The following is a 13,683-nucleotide window of genomic DNA, read 5'->3' on the forward strand; positions in this document are numbered from 1 at the left end:
AGAGAATGTAAATACAGCTGAATTCTTTGCAGACCTTATATCCACTGATTACAGCTCATCTGGAAGTGAACATTTGTCTTGAAAAAGGATTCATGACATGATATAGGTATTTGCCAACAAGTTTTCAACAATGCTAGATCTAAATGATGGAAACCTGGAATTTGGAATGAAACTCGTAAGGTATCTATGAAATCAAGAAGGAAAGTTGTTACCCACAAGGTTGGCTGGTGGAAGCAGTTTTTTTGCATTAGGTTAAATTTCTCAGCATTTCTTTACTAGTATCATACTTCACAATACTTAATTGCTTAAATTGTGGCATCTTGATTCTTGGTCATATGATCTTAGGCTGTGAATAAATAAGTCCAACTTACTTTTTTCTATGAATTCCAGAGCATCTTCTCTTGTAGCTACTGGAATACAGTCCAACTTATAATGTGTAGACGCTGTTATTTACAATGATTAAATTTACATTATATTTGGTGATACTAAACAATATTTCTATGTCACAACTCCTTTAGAGTCTAGACCAAGATACTGTGCAACATACTATTTACAAAGTGAAATTCACTATGTTGCCTCTGTGTTAGTGCTGTCAAATTCATTGGAAAAATATATAATTTCATGAAGTATGACGTGACTCTGAAAACAATGTCATATTCCTTTAAACTATGAGTGCGTATTGACATTTAATCAAAGGTGCCAACTTGAATGTTATAATAATTATTGATGATGGTGATGACAATGTTTTTACTGAATTCATGAGGATGGTTTGTTTATGTTGAATTCATGATGATGATTATGTATTTTTAAATATTGAATCTATATTCTAAAGACTAAAATATGGATGATATATATATATATATATATATATATATATTTTTTTTTTCCGTAGAAAAAAGTCGTAATTTATATTCATGTTGAAATAAATTACATTTTGTAGATGCTTAGAGCATATGCAGATAGCTGTCCATGGTTAGGACAAAACTGTAAAAAAAATAAAAAATTCACAAATACATCTGGCTTATACTTTCCTGCCCTTCTTCTTTTCCACCCTACGCCAACCCTGTGAGTCAGGAGGGGGAACAATGATGGCCTGCGGGTGCTCTTGTATGTTCACTGGAGATTCTTTGTCGGATTCTGATCCTTCAGATCCATGAGTTCTTTTGTTACCACTAAATTCCAGCTGTGGAATGTTTTGTTGCTGAAAATGGTCCTCCATTTGAGGATCTGGTGCTTTTTCTTCCTGTGTGCTGTTCTGTTCCCTTTTTGTATCAGGTTCCTCTGGGTTCGCTGAATGCTCTGACATCTGCATATCCTCTTTTTCCCTCCAATCGGTGTTCTGCCATCCGTTCGGCTTTTTTGGTTGTTTCTTGTTCACTTTGGGGTCCTTCTTGCCCAGTGGGCAGGTGTTTTGAAGATGCCCTGTTTGCATGCATCTAAGACACCTGAATGCTGTGTTTTCATAATCCAGCGGTTGTATCCTCTGCGTATTATAATAGTTCAATGTGATGTGATCAGGTAGCCCCAGGCTTAGATCCACTTCTACACATATTCTAGCATAGGTAAATATTCCTTGGTTAATCCTTTCTTCGTCTGTTTTAAGGAATTTCCCCAAAGAATTTCCAATGGCTGTTAAAACTTTGTTGTGCTAGAAATGTAGAGGGAGGTTATGCAATCTCACCCAAACAGGAACTGTTGTTACTTTCATAGTATTTGCATTAAATTCAGGAAACCAGGGGATGGTGAAGAGGCCAGCCTTTCCCCAGAACCATGGCCCCTGATTTATGATGTTGTCACGTTCTTGTTCTGTTGTAAAACGAACTATGAAGAAACCCTTTGAGCATAGGTGAACTTCACAGTCAGGTGACCATGTTGAGAGAATCCAGTGATGCAGGGTATCTGATTTTGGCCAGAACCCATTAAATCTACATATAACAGCATGAGTGGCTAGATCAGTATGTATATTAGTTACCTCCGGTGAAGTTACTTGGATCGTTGGGGATTCCAGTGTTTGTTCCACAATATAGGGACCTGGTAGCTCTGGTGCTGGTGCTGGTTTGTGTTGCATGTTTCCTCCTTTACCGTTCACCGCATCTTTGTTAGAGCTTGTATTCTTTGAACTGGACCCATTAACTGCATCACGAAAGGAGCCTGGAATCTGTGATCCGCTGGCTGCTGCACCTCCCCGAAGCCTCATGTTGACTATAATGTTAGATCCTGGGTTAATGTTGTAGTGGCCTATTGTCCAGTGATCTTGTATCGATCTGCCTTCTGAGAGCAGATGTTGGTATCCTGCTGGAAGGCCAATGTGATTGGCAATGATTTTCTTCAGTTTTGAGACTTTGTCTGAAGCTTGTACCCAGATTGGGATTGATTTCCCAGAGGGGGGCTTTATAAAGATTTGGAACCATAGATATGATGAGGATGCCTTCAGATCCTCTGAGTCTGCCTTATCCCGGTCCGATTTTATGGGTTTGTTTTTTAGATCTGGCGGGTTCCCACCTATCTTCTGCCTGGATTTGGACAGATCAGATAGATCCATCCCAGATCTGCCATATTTGGCCCGATCTATTACGGGAGAGGATAGATTTGCTGCATGCAGGCCCCTTTCTTTGTTTGCCGCTTCCGGGTTGATGTAATCCCTTCCGTATTTTGCCCGATCTGTTGTGTAAGGGGGCAGATGGGCCAGATCTGCTTCATTCGGGCTCTTTTCCTTGGTTGCAGATTCCGGATGCAAAACTTCAGATCCCTTCTTATCATTTCCGTGTCCGAGCCTTCTCCCTCTCATGTCGTCGCAGGCTTCTGCATTTCTGGTCTTCCTCAGCCCAGCCTTGGTGGCCTCACTGCTCGGATCGGCTCCTTTTCCCCCTTTTATTATGGTGAACTTTGCCGATTGCAGAGCAGATATGTTACAGAAAAAGAAGTTGCCGGAACTGTCAGCATGGATAACGCCATCACAACGGTTTATGGCAGCTTCGTAACTGTCTTCTTCCACCAGATCCGCACTGAAGATTTTGAGCCTCTCCCCAGCGCCGGGAATGTCCAGGAGATGCCGCACCTTCGCTACTTTCCCTGGGACATGCACAGTAGCGTGGACAGTGTGAGCCCGTTGCAGTAGGAGCTTGACCAGCGAGGAGGCCACAAACCCTGTTGCTCCGGTCACACAAAAGGAGGTTTTGCATGCGGGAGTTGCAGAGGCCATTTTTCTTCCAATCGGCTATCGATCAATCTCTAATGTTATGCTAAACTCTTCCTATATATATATATATACCGTTTCCTTGCTGTATCGTATCCAGATTTTTTGAAAATTTGCCATATCCGTTTAAGTGCAACTTAGGTATAGCAATATATCTATATTATAGTATATACTATATTTATACAGTATAATATTACAATTATATTAAATTGCATCTCATTGTCTCTTTTGATCATCTATGCATGATGGTAATTTTTTTCCCTCAAAATCTGAATAGAAAAGTCAGTTTGTGTTGCTGCCTGAAGTTGAAGTTTCAAATATTGTCTTTCAAAATCATTCAGGCATTGTCGGATAAATTAATTGATGACAAAGCTGCAATTGAATTCGTTGTAAATGTCTTTTTGAAATAAGTAAAGAGCACCAAAATTTAGTTTGACTGCTATCTCAATGAGTAATTTACTAATCCTTAAGTTTCATGCTTAGTAGAGGACAGTTTCGCATATTTATGATATTGTTGAGGCTGTTAATTAAATTACTTTTGGACAAGAAATATGTTCTTGATAGTTGGATCAATCTTAACAGTGAGGTATATGAAACGACTAAACATTCAAAGTGGTATGGTGGGAGCTTGTCGCCTCGATTTGGCCTATGAATATTTCAAGGTAAGTGCTGTTGTTGGGTTTGTTGTTGTTGAGGTTTAGCCCTCAGAAGTTAGCAGTTTGATTCTTTGTTTTATAAATTGGCAACAGAAATATTCTAGACACTCTGGTTAAGGTTTTTTGAGACAAAATAGGTAAAGGTGGCTTTGTAGATTTTTTGACTATAGGGATGCATCTTGCAGTTTGAAATGTAGAAATTGATTAATTTCTTGAAATATGTGTCTGTTCATGAAAGCTATAGTTTGCAGGTGATTTTGCAAGTAGGCTCATACATTTCTTTTCTTAGGTGTATGCCTCCAATGGGCAATTTGAAGGAGATTAAGATTTCAAGGCGAACACAACATCATGTCTTGTTCTCTTACAATGTGTTTCTTTTCCCTCCATGTTCATGAATTTTCTATAACAGTTAAATCCATGTTCTGTCCAATGGCTAGATTAAATTTTGTAATTGAATTGCAAATTGTTTTCTCCTCAGAATTCATAAAGGCTTTGTACTTGCAAATAATTTATTGTGGAGCTTCTTTTAAATATGCTTGATTCAAGATAGTATCAAGGACTAACATCCAAATGGTGTCGTTATGGATTCTAAGGAGGAACATCAAAGTTTAATTGTCTTGGAAATTACGTGGGTGTAGAGAATAAGAGAAGTGGTTTAAGATAAGCTGTTGCTTTTGATTGCTAACATTAATAAGTTTCCTGCTGGGTAAATAATGATGCTGAGAAGTTCAAGTCTGAATCATAAATTGAGTAACAAGTTCCTTGATTAAAATACACTTTGTAAGGAAAGGTTAGAAGTTTATCTTTGAATTTTACTAGAAGGTCTGTATCTGTGAAAGTATTTATAGACAGAAAAAAATATAAGACTTAAAATACTCAATTTTTGTCTTGTTACCAAATCTCAAGTTAGTAATCATGCAAAGCATATGGAATATAACAATTAAGATGAAAATAAATAGCATCTAAATGACAAAAAGTTAAAGTTGCCTAAGGCTATTTAAATTGTAATTGCCAGTCAGATTGTATTTGCTTCTTCATGCAGTGTACCTTTCTGTGTTTGGATAACTAGTTGTTTATAGAGTGGTGGTCTCAAATGAGAGTACAGTTCTTGATCTGGATTGATCATTTTATTGTTTGTCATCCATCTCGATACTTTCAGAGTGGAAAAAGTGAAGGAATTAACTCACAGGACCATTTTTATCGACGGGACTTAGTTCGGCAAATTGGGGTTTGAAACCTTCCACCAGCATTTTGAGGCATCAGACAACGTTTTTTTGGGGGGTAAAACGTTATCGCTTTAGCACGACATCTTTTTTTCCTATTTACACAAAGAACTTTCCAATGGCACAAGAATTGCCTCAATTAGAGTCCGTATGCAAACATTATGCCACTCAGAAGTTGACCTTTTTGCTTTTGCCACTTGTTGTAGCGGCTACAACCACCCTCCAAAATTTTGGCTCGCATGCAAATTTCGGAGCCTACCTTGGATCTTGCGATCAATCATCCTTGGTTGCTTGTTGGTAAGCTGATGACTTCAAGCTTCCCTCTTTGATCTTAAGAGTTGTCCGTGTTCTCATCTTTATGCAACATGTGTCATCTTTGGGCATAGGGGTTGTTGTTTGTCATGCAAAGTGGATGTTGTTTTCATCACATAGACATGTTTCACAGTCACTACACACACTCTTGTCACGAAGGTTGTTGCATCACAAGAAGTATGTCTTAAGCATTCTGGATGGTCTACGTTGTGTCACTAAGTGTCCGTGTGCGATCACAGTCGAGTCCTATCACTGTTTACATTTGTGTCACTGATCTCACACTTAGCCATTTCCCAAGCAACCTAGCCTCATCCAGCTTCCCAGAACTGTGCACTTTGCTTCTGCAACCATCAAGCTTCCTCCCTTGCCTGCTGAAACTCTGCAGTGCGCAAAGACCCCAACATCCCTTGGCATCCAAAACTGTGCAGTGGTTTCCTCCAGTGTCCTTCCCCAGCCGGAACCCGCTGTCATCAGAAACTGTGCAATATTGCCTCTTAGCTGCCTAGGCTGCACTACACTCAAAAATTGCGCAGAGGTGTCCTCCCAGGATCCCCATCCCGCAGCAGTGTCCTGTGCCTCAAAAATGCACAGTGTTGTCCAAGCTGCCCTATCTGTCTTGCATTCAAAAACTGCGCAAATGGGCCTCCCATGGCCTCATCCCGATAGCAGTCACTTATCGCTGATGCATTGCTCAGTGACTACAGGAAAAGGTGACATGTTGAGATCACTCCCAAGGAGTTGAGGAGAAGGACCAAGAGACCAAGTAATGGAAAAAGATCAGGACCGCATGCAAACTCTGTCGGATGCATGATCATCTCGAGGGTAAGTATGGTAAGTAAAGAACACCTTTCAAAGTACACCTCTTAGTTGAGTTTGCAGGACTGCTTGTCATTGTCATATCATCCTGTCCTTAGTAACATGCATGTGCGCAAACACAAAAAGTCATTTCATGTGTTTCCTCTACATGTCTTGCTTCCTTTTCACTTGTTTGACCAACTGTCATCTTCGACATGTTGATTGCTATGTCATGCTTGCGACTTGTTCTGGTGATGTTGAAGGTTTGTGTTTGAGTTGTGTTCGCTATGTAAACATCTATCACACTCACACATGATGTTGTAAGCACTGTCGCGCAAGTGTCGTCACGGTCGTCCGAAGGTCTATCCGAAGTGTCGCACTTGTCGCTTTCACCATTAGATAGTCCTGCAATCAGTCACACTGAGCATATGTTGTCTTGTTGGTTCGAGATGTCTTGTCGTCAAGTCATGTTGAGTGTGTGTTCGCAAGGTCATGTATACACGAGTTCACTCGCTCACACACTTAACCATTTTGCCAAAGATCTGTCGACTGAACAACCCTCAATCAGCTTGACCTCCGCTGAGCTGCACTGCGCAATCCCAGCTCTTATTGACCAAGTATTGCTGCCCATAATTGTGCAAAGCTTGAGGCTGCCTCCCAGGCAGTCTGCACTGCACAATCTTGGAATCGACTTGGCTGATTGTCACCCAGAACAATGCAGAAGTTGCCCAAGAAGCCATCTCAATCTACGCTGCTTGCAAGCCAATCCATCAAGCCTCCTGTTGGTCAACTAGAGAGTTTAACCGGGTAGTGACGCCGGGCTTCACTCCCAAAAATTGTGCAGAAGCTGTCAGCATGCCTGCCTTTGCTGACTGAAGAAATTGCACAGACAAGAGGGACAGGCACCCGTTGCCTGTCACTGCACTGTCTCTGAAAATTGCGTAGTTTTGTCAGTCAGTCTCCCTGTCAGCTGACCTACTACTGAAAATTGCGTAGTTTTACTGGATTGTCCATCAAATGCTTAACACCCCACTTAGCGCGGACATTGCGTAGACATGTTCAACATGACTGTCTCCTAGTTCTTCGCAGTTCTGGCCAGCAAGCCCCCGTAGCTTACTCCCAACCTTCCCTGAAAATTTGCGCAGTTTTCACTGCCAATGTCCTCTGCTGCCCGCATTGCCTTCCCGAGAAAAAATGCGCAGTTCTGCCTCCCAGCTGAGCCAGATCCCGCAGAATGTCACTGCTGTTCCGAACTGCTCATCCCAGCCTCCCAGTGACCTCTGTGCAATTTTTCTTGACAGTGCCCCGGAGCCCTGCATCCCGGCTTGACATGTGCTCTGCGTTGTTTCGGAGCCTTGTCCTCTCTCCTAGTCACCTGCACCCAAAAACGAAAGATGATGCATCATGGTAGACTAGGAGATTTCTGGAATTGATGTTGTTTTGTCATGAGTGATTGCAGATACAGGTACACGGATGAGACATGACGTGACGACGAACGGGATGAACAAAGAGCGCATGCTAGGAGACTTGTTCGCGAATGGACAAACACATGAAGCATACTAAGTAGCAAGCGAAGGAGACACATGCGCATGCATGAACTATCAAGCGAACACCAAGACCATTGAAGACTCTGCGTACTCTGCAATGTGGAGGTGAAGTTATGGTACACCACAGGCACACTCATCACTCAACAACACAACTCGACACGAATAACACCGCCAGCATGTTCATACCTGTAGCATCATGTCGAGTTGTGTCATGAGTCCCCTCAGCCACATCACTACTTTGGGTCATAACTGTGTAATCAATGTAATGTAACGTGGAAGTCAAAGAGACCCATGGATGAAGTCAAAGAGTCATGTAAGTCAAACATTCATGAGGGAAATCGAACAGTCACATGGGTTAGTTTCACCCTTGGCTATATATACCCCTCATTTGTACATGGACATGAATTTTCACCTTGGCTCCTCCCACATAGCCTTGAGAGTCTGTAGTATTTTTTTTGAGGAGCGAGCAGTGGCTCCAATGCCCCCTATCGAGGTTTGTGATGTAATGGTGTATGGATGTGTCTTGGAACTTTCGTTTAATTCAGAAGCCTGTTAACAGGCCAGCATGTTTTCACACATGTATTGTATTCGTTTGTAAGATTATTCTTTGGATGCTTGCAATGCATGTTGCTTTAACCTGCATAAGATAGTTGAATTCTTTCGATTGTTTTAGTGCATACGCTGTTGGAAATGTGTTGTATCAGTTGTTAACGCTTTCTCGCCCATGTGGACTATTCGCCGGACACTTGATAGATTCATTCTTGTAAACTTGTTATAACGACCGTCGCACTCGTGTGGACTATTTCGTTGGGTGTTGTACGTGCTATCTGTTCACTTTGTGTTTGTGACTGCCGCATCCATGTGGACTACTCCGCTGGAAGTTGCGCATGTCCTACTGTGTTGTGTGTCTCTAACAAAGTTGGGACTATTCCCTTTCGACTTGAGACTCACTCTCACCTTCTCCCTCTGCAGTGAAAGAACTTAGACACAAGTTACACTAAGCACTCACCAGGCACATGAACCTCGCTGTTTGAAGACTAAGTATACCACTCTCATGTGCTGACAAGCAAGAGCTAAGACATATCTTTAAGATAATGGCAACCGGGCCATCATACCGGATGGGACTCCTACACCAAACGATGTGAGGTCTAGTTGGGACTTCATACCAGGGAGATCCCCTGAATGTTGGCAGGTCCAACACCGTCAACATTTCTGGCGCTAGAAGGAGGGCTAGATGACAAGTTGAGTCCTCACAATCTGTTTTGAATCTTCGCATACTTATCATGACTAAACACATAATTTCTCTTCCAGAGTGTATGTCTTATTGGAACGACTTTGAAATCTCGGAGAAGCTTCGGGATCTCTTGTCACAATACATATATGAAGGTGAACGTGGAATGGCCCGGCTTAAACACAGAATGACCTTTACAGTTTTGTGTCATAAGTATAAAATCCATGAAGATTACATGAGGTGTGCGTTGTTCGCACACATGCTTCAAGGGCACCTGCTGCATTGGTGTGCCACGCTGCCCGAGAACTGTATTCACTCTCTCACTTAGTTGGTCGAATAGATAAGCGAAGCTTTCTATCATTTTGACTGCCAAGCGCTCAATAAAGAAATTATGAAATTACGGAAAGCACTTTATGAATCCGTTGAGCAATTTCACACACGCTTTTGTAATCTTGCATACCGATTTCCTGAAGATGAAATTGATTGGGAATTTCTCGATGGAAGATTTAAGTATCTTCTTTACATATCCGAAAATCTGCAATTCTTAGAATCATTCAAACCCCTCCTAGCATACCTCGGTGTTAGAGCCACCAAATAAGATGCACACGGTCGTTTTCACAAGTGACTGTCCGTCCTCTTCTCATCAAACAACTCTAGCTTTGCAGTGCAAGGTGGGAGAAGGTGCGCGCACATCTGTTGAACTGTCACATCCTCCTACCCCACTTGCTCTTGATATCTGCGCAGATTTGGCTTGCAAGCCTACTGATTGTCATGTGGACTTGTTACCTCAACCTCCGTCCTCGTGTTCTGTTGATCCTCCAGATTGTACTATCTTGTGTTCTTCCGTTCCGGACTCCACACTTGTTGTGAATGAGGATCAAGTTGTCGACGAAGTTGGTGTTGTGCAACCAACCTGCGCTATCATTCATGATGAGTGTGTGTGGGAATCTGAAGAACCCGCGGTGAAGGATGACTCCCTTCCATCCACGCCTCATCCGCTCTATCCTGACATCTCTTGTGATTCTGCCACTTTTGATTTTCCCTGTGAAAACTCATCTTCAGATGTTTCTACTTCCGATCATTCACAGGACACACCGAATGTCAGCCTGTCATTACATTGTGGAGAGGACATATCTTCCTCTGAAAATCTGTCGCATTTGTCATCTGTCATTTACGAAAACACAGAGGATGAACATCCTTGTTTTTCATCTACCCCTCTGCATGATTCATCAATTCATGAGAATGCTGATGAAAATCCCGAATTTTTTGATCATGGTTGTCATGATCTTTGTACTTCTTCATTTGATCACGATGTTGATTCACTCGCTGTTAATCTTTCTAAGCCACTGGTCTCTGATGATCTATTTATTGACAAAGTGGAAACCTCGCAGGCTGTCGAGGCAATTCAGCATGAGATGATAGTTATGTCAGGCCCTCGCTGTCCCGAGGTTAGTTCCACTTTCGATCAGAAAATTTGCGAAACACCCAAGGCTCCTGATCACTCATCTTTATGCATTGAAGATCAATCCAATACAGATTTTGCTTCCTCCACCTGAATGACATGATCCCATCACTTATGCACTGGAGGATTCATACACAGTAAACACACTTGCAAGGCGTAAGTTGTCTCTCTTTCTCATGTTTGCTTGCCTGTCACAGTCAAGAGAGTGTGCATGCTTATCATATGCACGCAGTGTGTCACAGCACCATGTTACGTCCTCAGAATGTCTGTCTTGTGCAATCACTCTTTTCTTTTCTGTGGATGCTTATAACTCGGAGCATGGTGGTCTTCACTGTTAAATATTTCTTGTTCACTGATTTACATGCATATCTTTCTTATTTACCATGCCTTCGCCAACATGGGCCAGTCATTGGAAATATCACTTCACGTGCGTAGGCCCATGCACTGTTTAGTGTAGGAGTAGGACTAGTGTTTGCTTCCTGGTTTGCATGTTTGCTTTGCTTGATTACTTGGTTTGGTTTGCTTACTTGTTTTACTTTCGCTTCACTCTTGCTTTTTGCTTTCTTTGCTTGCTTGCACCTGTAGGTTAGCCTCTCATGAAACCGTGTTCAGCGCTCAAGACAAGTCAGGCAAATCTAAGAGGACTTGTACAACTATCAACATCTAGTTATCTGTTGTCTTCTCTCTTTATGAAGAGCTTGTTGTCTTTAGTTGATGATGACTTGATGGAAAATACGTTATGTTCAGAGTGAGTCTTGGTGAAAACATAACGCTTGCACTGTTAACTAGTACCGCCTACTCTAATCGGTTCTTTTGGGTTAACCCTTGTCAGCTCGGTCAAGTAGAGTAAGGTGAGGGGGAAAACCTTAACAAGTATGTCAGAGGTATATATAACATACTTCTCTAAAGGAACAACCTCTTATGCTCTCAATAAGTTGGGATCCCTCTTCCGCCTTTGAAATAAATAAGTGCCTATGCACAGTTCTTTGAAAAATGAAAAAAAAAATGAGTAAGGCGAAAGAAGAGAAAGGCTTCCTGCGCAGAGAGGTGATACAAATAACTTCGCCAGGGTAGTGACTAGGCTCGCTGGCAGTAGAGCGATGCTTGTGTTCCTATGTGACTCCGTCAGGCTACTGTCCAAGCCTGTTAACAGCGGAGCAACACCAGCGATGAAACTTAAACTCTGACAAGGATATTACTTGTGCATCAATATACCCCTCATCCCCAATCGAAACAACTAGGTTGACTTGGCTTGGAATGTGTGCTGACCGATCAAGAGAATGGTAGGGACTACATCTTTCACACAAGCTAGTGCGGAAGCCATCACGATCAAAGAATTAAACAATACTTCCGGAAGGGTTAGACTCGTTTTTCACAAAACAATGTCCATACAGAGAGCTGGAGTTCTACCAGTGTGTCGCCAATGTTGTAGTGGCTACAACCACCCTCCAAAATTGTGGCTCGCATGCAGATTTAGGCTAAAAGTAGAGATCATTAGACATGTATAAATAAGAGGTCATTTCACTCTATGATGATCATCACTTGGAGAATTCAAACCTCATAAGAGAATTCACACTTTTTCCTTCTTGGCTATTGGAGATTCTTGGAATGCATTTTGATGTTTGGAAGCTATTTTGGATTGTCTTTGGAGCAATTTCTTTGGTGAGTGAATGGATATACTTCATTTTTTCTTGTAAGTGCCTATTGTTGAAGATTATCATTTTGAATTTGTGTAATGTATGGAATCACTTCTTCTAGATTATGCTTGATTGTGCCGTAATTTGTTGAAAATAATTTTCAATGGCTATCTAGTTGAGAATTGCATGCGTTAGTCATTGTATAACATGTAATGAGTGTTCCTAGTGGACGAATTCTTACAACTCCCCATCAAACTCCATTTATCATTGAGTGGGTAAGTGTTGGGATTTTGATACTCAGGGCATTAAGTTTCAGCCTCCTTAGCAACAAATTTGGTTTATCTATCACATCCTTGACTCCATATGCCTAAAGGACTAGGCACTTGTCCAAGTCTTTGGTGATCATCTCAAAATTTTCTTCATAAATTTTCCCCTTAAAAATTTGGTCCTTTCAAGGCTAGGGTGGAAATCTAGGCTTGGAGCGATCTTTTAGGGTGGAGGATTTTTGGTGATTTGAGACCCTAAACATCAAGAGATAGGTCCAGGTACTAACCTATCAACTTGGTGGACATCCACTCAAATTTCATCCATAAAATCTCTTTCCCTAGATGTTGCTCTAGGAGGGAAACCCTAGTTTCTTTTCCCTCAACTTGAGGACTTTCTTGAGGGTTTCACGAGCCTTAACTTAGTTGAGTATCATTGTAGGAATCCCTTTCCCTTTGGCTTTGACCTTATGAATACCTCTCACCATAGAAAAACCTCAAAACCCTAGGTCTTGATTCTTCTTTTCTAAAGCTTTTCTTTTAGAGCGTTTTGCTTCTTTGAAACCTTGAACCGTTGTTGTGTCTCTCTCTTAATGAGCTCTAGTAGGGTTGCTTTGTACCTTATCTACAACATATCTATTTTAGAATTGATCTTTTCCTCTCTTACCGAAACTGTGAAAATTCCTTAAACTGGAATTCCTATTGCAACCACTGATGATATTTCTCCTACTTGTTAGATTTACATGAACAAGTTAATTGCAGTTTCCTACGACAAACATTGAAATACATACATTGTAGCCTACACCATTTAAGATAATATGCCGAAACAAGAACCTGAACAAGAGAAAGATACAACACAAATGACGTAGTTGTTTTTGGACAAATGTCCCTGAAAAAACCCAATGTGGGAAAACTGGTGCAATAGATCTGAGGGTTTTTATTATTAAGCAGAAGTTATTTCTGAATACTACCTCTGGATGACTTGCTGACAATCTAGTACAGAGAATATCACTTGACAGAAGAAATTAGTGAGATTACCTCACTCTGCACTACAAGTCCCGGCTGATGTGACAGCTGAACCAATGAGTCCCCGACTACTTCTGCGCTGCCCCTGTGTGGGCCTGCGTCAGCCTTTAAGGCATTGCGTCACCTCTGCTGGGAATTGATTTGCTCTTAGGAGCTGACTCCAACCCTCGGCTCAGAACGTTAGCCTCCTCAGCAAATTTCGGACCTCTGCGTGGAAGGCTTCTGCGCTGCTCTGCATGGGTCCTGCATGAGCCCTTCCTGGCTCTGTGTCACCCTCTCTGCCAACTGTGCTGCCTCCTCTGTGTGTCTCTCTACCTCTCTGCTGAGTATTCTTG

At 41.8% G+C, this 13,683-nt stretch overlaps 1 protein-coding gene across 1 annotated transcript in view; it reads left to right on the plus strand.

Moving 5' to 3' along the window:
- Positions 1 to 13,683, plus strand: part of LOC149159897 (uncharacterized) — a 171,328-nt gene that overhangs the window by 40,197 nt on the left and 117,448 nt on the right. Inside the window, exon 3 of the mRNA XM_089434460.1 lies at positions 3,779 to 3,858. Within this exon, the coding sequence (XP_089290586.1) occupies positions 3,779 to 3,858 (80 nt within the window). The remainder of the gene's footprint in view (positions 1 to 3,778; positions 3,859 to 13,683) is intronic.

Source organism: Pinus tabuliformis, chromosome 5_2, assembly GCF_031772625.1.
Source record: "Pinus tabuliformis cultivar Carrire ecotype Pingquan chromosome 5_2, CPIR1, whole genome shotgun sequence".
NCBI lineage: Eukaryota > Viridiplantae > Streptophyta > Pinopsida > Pinales > Pinaceae > Pinus > Pinus tabuliformis.